Source organism: Alosa alosa, chromosome 4 (genome assembly GCF_017589495.1).
Source record: "Alosa alosa isolate M-15738 ecotype Scorff River chromosome 4, AALO_Geno_1.1, whole genome shotgun sequence".
In the NCBI taxonomy this organism is placed as follows: Eukaryota; Metazoa; Chordata; class Actinopteri; order Clupeiformes; family Clupeidae; genus Alosa; species Alosa alosa.
This window is the reverse complement of record NC_063192.1, coordinates 21394739-21403284: the sequence shown is the minus strand read 5'-3', so window position 1 is coordinate 21403284 and position 8546 is coordinate 21394739. Positions and strand designations below refer to the sequence as shown.

At 41.3% G+C, this 8546-nt stretch overlaps 2 protein-coding genes across 2 annotated transcripts in view; both read left to right on the top strand.

Moving 5' to 3' along the window:
* Positions 1 to 258: 258 nt before the first annotated feature.
* On the top strand, positions 259 to 3683 carry praf2 (PRA1 domain family, member 2). Its single transcript, XM_048242291.1, has 3 exons — positions 259 to 477; positions 1443 to 1660; positions 1990 to 3683. The coding sequence occupies exons 1-3, from the start codon at positions 302 to 304 to the stop codon at positions 2127 to 2129; spliced, it is 534 nt and encodes a 177-aa protein (XP_048098248.1). The 5' UTR covers positions 259 to 301; the 3' UTR covers positions 2130 to 3683.
* A 3669-nt stretch (positions 3684 to 7352) lies between these two features.
* The window catches only part of cacna1fa (calcium channel, voltage-dependent, L type, alpha 1F subunit a), a 35977-nt gene continuing 34783 nt past the window's right edge, over positions 7353 to 8546 (top strand). The window contains 1 exon segment of the mRNA XM_048242265.1: positions 7353 to 7452. Within this exon segment, the coding sequence (XP_048098222.1) occupies positions 7396 to 7452 (57 nt within the window). The 5' untranslated portion in view covers positions 7353 to 7395.

Genomic DNA, 8546 nt, shown 5'->3' with positions numbered 1-8546 from the left:
GTATTTTACATGTGAAATCTATGAACTAATCATGTTTTGGTAGTTGTTGTCTAGCAGATACCAGTGAGAATTGAGTGTGCATAATGCAATTCAGTGAGACAGTTAGAATCATATATGCCTTTCAGCGTGACTTATTTTTGTGGAAAACATGTGCTGGACTGGGCGGCGGTCAGATTTTGTACCGCTCTGCGGTACATCTAGTTAGACATTCTCTGATGTGGGTCCCTTTAACCGTGAACAGCGTGGAGAGTTGTCATGTGATGCATTGTGGTTGTTGAAGTTTTTCACTATTCCTTCGAAAATGGACGTGCAGCCTCCGCCTTTACGAACCCTGGACGACTTTGTCAGGAGCTCTGCTCGCTTCTCTTTCCCAGATGTACGTAATTTGGAGCGATGGAATAACCGGATAGTCAACAACTTGCTGTATTACCAGACAAATTATTTTGTCTCCTTTCTGGGATTCCTTGTCCTTATCGGGTAAGACATGACGTGCTGGCAGTGAAATGTTTAGCTAGCGAGCTATGTGAGTTATCGTAATGTCAGAATAATGTTACGTGGAAACATTTCACTTTTTAGATATTATGTTGTGTTAGATTTAGAGTATCTTTATATTGGGAAGAAAGCAATTAGCCTACTTGCCTTTAGCTAAAGAAAAGAGTTCTTACCATGACTAGACTACTAATTAATTTGCAAGGATACTTAGGCAATGGGATATTGTAGCTCGACTCCACAGCTGAACAATCACCGATGGAATGTAGCTCACTGTAAAATTAATGTAGCCTATCTCCGTTTTGTTGATTCATATGCCATCCAATGGTCATATTTATCGAAACTACCAGAGGAAAAAAGAAAGGGTAGGATATAAATTCCCCTGCAAATCAAACAAATTGCGAAGCTATATGCAACGCAGGCAATTTTGTGTTTCGCTCTACAAATTAGGCATTTTGTCGGATTGCAGATTTAACAGTAGCCCAGGCTTATTCACCAGGGCAGGGGAACAGAACTTAGAGTAACGATGATTTTGGTGAATGAGATAAAGGAATTGTGTTCATTGGTTGATAAAAGAACGTTAAAACAGTAGGCTAATTTAGCCTACTTGCGTTTTCTCACCAGCTCACCCGACACCCGCAACTTAATGCACACCCTCAAAAACTGTAAACACCGTTTAGTAGGCTAACATTGCACACACCTCAAAAAACTCACCACACACGTCACCAGAGCACCGCTCTGGGGGTAGGTTGCCTTATGACCCATGTATGGAGCAGATCATTTTCAGTGACCGTGTTTACAGGCCTACATCCTGACAGACCACTCAGTTCTAGATCAGCCAGTGCCACTCCCTCTAAATACACACCCACAAATTCAATTCTCTCCTTTTCCTCACTAACTCCTCCAAGTTTTATCCACCATCCCCTATTTTCCCCTCTCTCTTCTGAGTTCAGGTATTTCGAGCCATTCCAGCTGTGCTTGGGGGCCACAGTGGTGACACTGCTGTTCCTGGGTTTTGTATGGGCGGCAGAGAACAAGGCTACGGTCAGGCGCTTCCGCCGGAACCACCCCTCGCTCTCCCTAGTGGCCATCCTGGGCTCCAGCTACCTCCTGCTGTCCGTGATCGGTGGAGTGGCTGTGTTTCTGTTCGGCATCGCCTTCCCTATATTGGGTACGTATCTCCCCTACACGTCTCTCTCTTTTCAGATTAGTTATTTAGTTCACAAGGTGGGTTTTGTCATCTGGGTTTGTATTATGTAACACAAGGGAAATGTAGGATTCTGAGTGAGTATGTCCTCACAATTGACAAGAGAGTAATCGACAATCGCTTCGTGCCTAACTGCCATTTACTGCCGTCGTGCCCCTAGCTGTTCTAAAATCCCTGGAACCTACGGCCTCTCGGGGCTTATTGCTGAAGCATCCCATTGTAACATGTTTGTGATGTCTACAGTGTTGAGTATACTTGAGTATTGAATTAATTTATTTCCCTGATGCCCCCAGTAATTCTGATCCATGCCTCCACACGGTTGCGTAACCTGAAAAACAAGCTGGAGAATAAGCTGGAGAGCATCGGCCTGAAGAGAACCCCAATGGGCCTGGTTCTGGAGGCTCTAGGACTGGAGCAGGAGGCTGGCTCTTAAGGCACACACATACACACACACATAAACATCCTTCTGCGCAGTTCATTTAATAAACATAGAAACATTGAAGTCACAAAGATCTATACTAAAGTGGGTAATTGAGTATCCAATATATCAAAATGGGGACCGGAGTAGAGTGTGATTTCAGTTTGAGAAATAGCACACGCCTCACTAAACATATCAACCTGGACAGAAGCTGACAGATGTACAGATCCTGTCTGCTATCATTGAATGACGTCTAACCACTGACCTAGTGATGGCCCAGTTGTCACCGCTGTGCAGGCTTTAGACCTTTGTGACTTCTGTGATTTGTGCGGAAGCATTTTTTTTGTCTGTGTAAGCAGCTTGCATAGGAGAAGTGGAGAGGAAGGCCTTTCATGGATGACATTAAAGAAATGTAATGGTGTTGTTTGGGAACAGACTCCTCTCAGAGGGAATAGGGCAGTAGGTGGGGAGCCAAAGAACAATAAGGAAGATGTTTAAATGTAGAAATGTGTATGATATAAAGTGTGAAATGTGTATGATATAAAGTGTGTGAGTGTGAGAGGGAAAGAGAGAGGTGGTGGTGGAGGAGTTTATGCTTAGATAAGCATTCAGTGATGTTTGTATTGACCAACATGAAGTATATGAAACAGTTTTGCTTTTATTATTTTTGGACTGAACACTTGCACACTCGAGCAAATCAATAGCATACATCATGGCAGCATAGCTAGCTTAACAATGCACTCCAGGACCAATAAGAATAACGCGTGGTTAGCCATAAAATCTGTTAAAAGGCAGCCAATCAGAGACCTCAAATGCCTTTAATTTTCGTTAATTTATTATTTAACAAACTAATTACACTAAATTAATGATATTATATTAAGGAGTCCCACCTCTGTAGCCTGAAGTGTCTTAATTTATATGAACCATATGGAGTGATTGTGCTGGTGTTAATTTTATAAAGTTGTTTCAACAGCCTCCAAAGTAACTAGACAGATGTCCATACTTTATTTAAGATTAGGGTATGTGTGTGTGTGGCTTGATGGTTCATTTGGATGTGTAGAATGGGGAAACTGTTTGTCACAAAGAAGATTAGTTGCAGTACATGCAACAATATGCCATTTTTGTTTTAAGTTGGATTTCAATGAAGGATGTTTACCACTTATATAAAATCAGGAATTTGCATTTGTGTGTGGTGGTTTGCCCTGTGTGGCGAGCCAGGAACTCTAATGTCTGCTTTGTTGTTTTGACATTTTTGTGTCATCATGTTCTTATATTTGATCTGTATGTATGTGGCCTTCAGTTTACTGTTCAGTGTTTTTAAATGTATTGCTAATATGAAACTCCATTAGGCACAACAAGCAGCATGCATTATAAATATATGCCATGAGTACCTTCATATATTTGTTTTATGTGCCTCATGTTTACATTGTTTTCACATGTTCTGTAGAACTTAAGCCTAGACTTTATTTTTAAGATGTCAGAGGAAATGTATTATTGCAGAAGTGGCCATTCCTGTTTGTTGGCATTTAAGGCACTTGTAAATAAACGCATATTTCATTTATCACCGTACATGGGGCGCAAGGTACAATCATATTTATTGTTATGAGTATTTCGTTTTTACATTACTTGTACTGAATATACAAAACATTGTTTTTGCAAGTAGACCACTGCACTTGCATTTGCAACGCCACACTCCACGGAGCCATAGGCTAGCCTACCTGTGTTTTTAATCAAATCCCGAGCAGAAGTTCCGAGCGTCCTTTCTCCACCCTTAAAGAGGTTTCAAGATGGTCATCCCTTTTAACCGGCTCAATCGCACTAATCCCAAATGCAAAGCTTACAACAAGGAATAGGCAACCGGGGACACAGAGTAGACTGATATTCACACGTTTAGCCTACTTACTGTAAGTGCAGTGTGATGCAAACTTGGCATTATTAAGAGAGTGCCATAGCCTTTGTAGCATGTTTGCACATAGCCTCAGATTTGCAATCTGAATGAAGCTAAAAGGGACGTTATTCCTTCGCAGATCAAGTACTGGACAACCTTACCTGAACATTTTACTGTAAAGGTGCAAGACAGACACCTTGTGCATGGTGCGTTCTAAGTTGCCAATTGTCGGAAACCGGCAGAATTAGACAACGGAGAAACTTTTATGACAGCGGCGTGGTGCTGAACTGACATGGCTACTAAAGGTAAGATTCATTAGAGGTTTTGTGCTTAGTCAGATGTTAACTGTGAAATAGAAAAGAGAAAAGTTTAATCACTGCTTCATCGCACTGTAGTAGAGGCATAGAAGCTTCTATTTGAGTGTCCATTAAAAGCGGATCAGAGAGCAGAATGCATTAGAGAAATGTCTTATGCGTATTATATTAACCTGTCTTCAGTTCATTTGAAATGACCTGGGGAATATTTAGGCTGCTATTAGCCTACGATGTTTTGTATCTTTTGGAATATACTATTGGAATGTACTATTTGGAAGCCTCAAATAATCATGGTAGCCTGGTTAGTAGCTAATTAAATAGACGAATGCTTACAGAAGTGTTTTCCATTCTCCTCAATGCTAAAATTATGTATGTATAAAAGATACCAGAATCGCAGAATTCGGAGTGCGTTTGAAGATAATTTATTTATGAAACCTTGCCATTGGTTAGTGTTGAGATTACTCCTCCTCCTATTGGCTGTGAGAGTGGTACCTGTAACCTGCTGAGTTGCTCTGGCTGTAGTCTGTGTGTGAGGAACTAGGTCACATCTGTCCTATCCTACATGGCACCTCTACAGAGTGACACCTTTAAACCCTAACTCTGTCCATATGGCTGACCATTTATGCGCTGAAGTGCATGCAGTCCAAAGTTCTGTCTGGTTCTTGAAATGTGACAATGGTCTGAAATAGTCAAAATGTGTTGCTACAGCTGGCTTTAGGGTTGTTTATAGGTTGCTGTGTACTGAACCACTCATCAGTGGTATTCTTGATTAGCCGGGCATACTTGATTTAGTTAATCAAATGCCCCAAAAGCAAAACCCAAGTTACCAATTTCACTTTACAGCATCTTATTTAAGTGAGGTACATACCTGTAGCACATGCTACTAGTGTAGCCATTGTTTCAACACTGTGGTTCCAATCTTCTGTACTTTATACAACCAGGGATCAAACCCAACCTTGTAGTTATAGTGTACTGCATGGCAATTGCAATGTATATTCCATATATTGTATTGTGCCGATTGAATTTCATTATTCACCTGTGATTAACAAAAACAGGAGCTTGCTGTTTTCAGAAGTGTTCCATCACTAGCATATTAATCCCCAATAACGTGTACTGTTTTAAAAAAAAAAGTAATATGGGAACTTCAATTCTCAAATGTTAATCAGGTGGAAAGATATAAATGCTTAGAGCATTAATGAAGACACATCTCAATAGACTTTATGTCTAATATGATGCACAGCTTTCTGCTGTGCATCATAAAACACAATTAACCTGAATTCATCAGAAGCATTTGTGGAGTTACACAGTTGCACATCCTAAAGCTCTGTGTCATAACAGTCTCATAACTACGTCATGCGTAGTAGATGCCACAGCGCATCATAAGGTGATGTGAGTCAAGTCAGTGTCCTGTGATAATGCTGTAGTAGGTATTAGTTATCCTTCATCCTCTGATGAGGCAAATCTGTCAGATGTTATGCCACACACAAATCTAATGCTATAGTGAATATGTACATGACACTGTATCACTGTATCAGCTGTCCTGATAGCCAGTGTCTTCAGTCATAGATGTGGCATCTGTTAAAGCACTTTTGACTTGGTTATGTCAGTTTGTCCACGCGTCCAGGTATGGTGTTGTCAAGCCATTTGGTTTATATGTCAGGATACAGGTTTTCACTTTATTTAAATCTTGCATAAACATGCACATACATAGATAAATAGATCGATTTTGTTGTATTAGCCACACAACTGGTGTGCAGGACCATTTAGACCTGGACAACAGCATGCACTCCACATACAATCACTAAACATTCATTACTAATCAATACATGTATTACTAATCAATACACTACATGTATTCCTGATGTTAAGTTTCTTTTTTCTGAAAAAGCACGGTTTAATCACGCACATCCAAGAATAATCCAGGTGCACGATCGAAGATACGGTTACAAGAAAAAGTGAAGATCCGCACACTGTAGAGCTCCCATTTAAGTATTTTTTTATTGGTAACATTTCAAGCCCTTACGGCCCTTCCTCAGGGCTTGAAACGTTAGCAATAAAAATGCTTAAATGGGAGCTCTATTGTGCAGATCTTCACTTTTTCTTGGAGTTTCTTTTTTCTCCCATATGATTCATACAGTAGACTACAGTGTAGATAACAGTCTGTCCACCACACTCTATGGTATCATCATTAGTACCCTGTTCGTCCAGTTGAGTGACATGGACACTTTGTGTTATGTTGCACTCTGAACAAAAAGCAGGACAACGTCTTATAAAGTTGACACATCTTTAATGCAGACTGCAGACGTTTCAGCACACCTCTACCTCCTTACTCCTACTGGGTTTTACACCCCTGTGATCTCATCTGAGCGCAACAGTACCCCCACCCCCCTCCCCACCCCACCCCTCGGGACTGATATCCTCTGATTTCTGTGACGCTGTCTTGTCTCTACAGATGGAGGGGAGATGGCCTCCAATGGGGGGGACCTCGGCAAGACGGACACGCTCAATTCCACCGGCTCGGTGCGCAAGAGGGCTGGAGGGCAGAAGAAGCAGATGCAGGCCAACAAGTCGGCCCTGCGCGCCCCCCGAGCTCTCTGCTGCCTGACGCTGAGCAACCCCATACGCATGGCGGCGCTCGCCCTCGTGGAATGGAAATATCCTTTCACTCTAGAACAAGGCTCTGTCCCAAAATGCAAGAAGAACCGGTTCTGTTATTGTGTGTATGTGGCAACGGTTCTTCATGTAGGTAAATTAGGCAACTATGGAGCCTAATGTGGCCCCAACACTCAGGGATGCATCTATTTGCCATATTTATATGCAGGCACACAGACACATTCACACAAACACACAGAGACACACTTAAATATTTACTTAAACATTATAATGATTGCTATTGCACAGATGATAAACAGACTGATTGATTGGCTGGTTGATTGATTGATTGGCTGATTGATCCTTTACACATTTTTTTTTGTGTGTCGATGCATCATCTCATGCTGTCCCATTTCCCTTAACTCCACATCTTTCCACGCCTTTTGATATATTCATCCTACTGGCCATTTTTGCCAACTGTGTCGCTATGGGAGTAACCAAACCTTTTCCTGATGACGATTCCAATCTCACAAACCACAACTTGGTAAGAATCAGCACATATGAAATTTTGCCTGAGTATCGTCTGAAGCTAGCCTGTCGAGCTAGACCCACATTAAAATGTAGGGTCTGGGCACTCACCGTTCGCAGTGCTCAGTCCCAGGGGCGGGATAATTGGTTGTCTTTCAAATTCCCTCTGCACACAATAGGACAGCGCTATGAGTCCCATGCGTTTCCCACCAGCAGCTAGTTGGTTAGTTCAAACTTTTGCCAACTTAATAAAAGCTTAACTCGTGTCACACAGTTCGCCAACAGCAACATTATCTTATTTGTTTTCAAGTAGCAGGGAATTCAAGCCAAACCGTTGCAACTCTGCCATCAATCATTATGTTAAGCCCGCCTAACAACTCTATACACGATTTGATTGGCCTGATAGAAGTTTAATTTTTCGAGCTCACAAGCCAACAGAGGGTTGCTAGACTTGCCCTGGCAGCAAATGTAAATTGCTGCCGCTAGGGTGCGTCTAGATTTCTAGGCTAGTCTGAAGCCAATTCAATACCAGATTTTTCTTGAGAAGCGCAGCAGGTCAGTTAAAAGATGAGGTCAGGTGTAGTTGCCAAGAAAGAAGGTTGCCGGTGTTATGTATACCAATGACACTGCAGCTTTAGCTAAACTCTGAGGGTATTAGAACTTTGACACTCTGGCACCACTCAAACTGGCTCCATACTTTACTCAAAGTAAGTACACGATAGGGTGTAGGGGTTGTAATTCACTTTGTATGTCTATTTATAATATGGTGTCTCTAGTCCTCAAACGTTAAGAGTCAGTGTCACTTTGGATAAAAGTGTCTTCTAAATACCACTCCACTTTAACTTTAACTTTTAACATTTATATTCGTGGCTTGGAGAACTGCCTGACTGGCATATTTCACCATTCATCACCTTGACTTGCAGATAGGACTTAATCATGTGTGAATGAACTATGCAACTTAATTTTATTCAATTGAACATTTTCATGTATCTGCCTTGATCTTTTGAAATATTTTGAAATACCTAAGATAAAGCATACACTAGTATTCTCTGGAGAGATACATATTTCACATAAATTACAGTTGTAAGGTGCAAAGAAAACTATATGGAT

What these genes read in the sequence shown, in the direction of transcription:
- praf2 (XM_048242291.1), top strand. Translation starts at nt 302, where the DNA reads ATGGACGTGCAGCCTCCGCCTTTACGAACCCTGGACGACTTTGTCAGG. An exon ending in GGATTCCTTGTCCTTATCGG is followed by an intron (nt 478 to 1,442) that starts GTAAGACATGAC and finishes TTCTGAGTTCAG; the next exon opens with GTATTTCGAGCCATTCCAGC. An exon ending in CATCGCCTTCCCTATATTGG is followed by an intron (nt 1,661 to 1,989) that starts GTACGTATCTCC and finishes TGATGCCCCCAG; the next exon opens with TAATTCTGATCCATGCCTCC.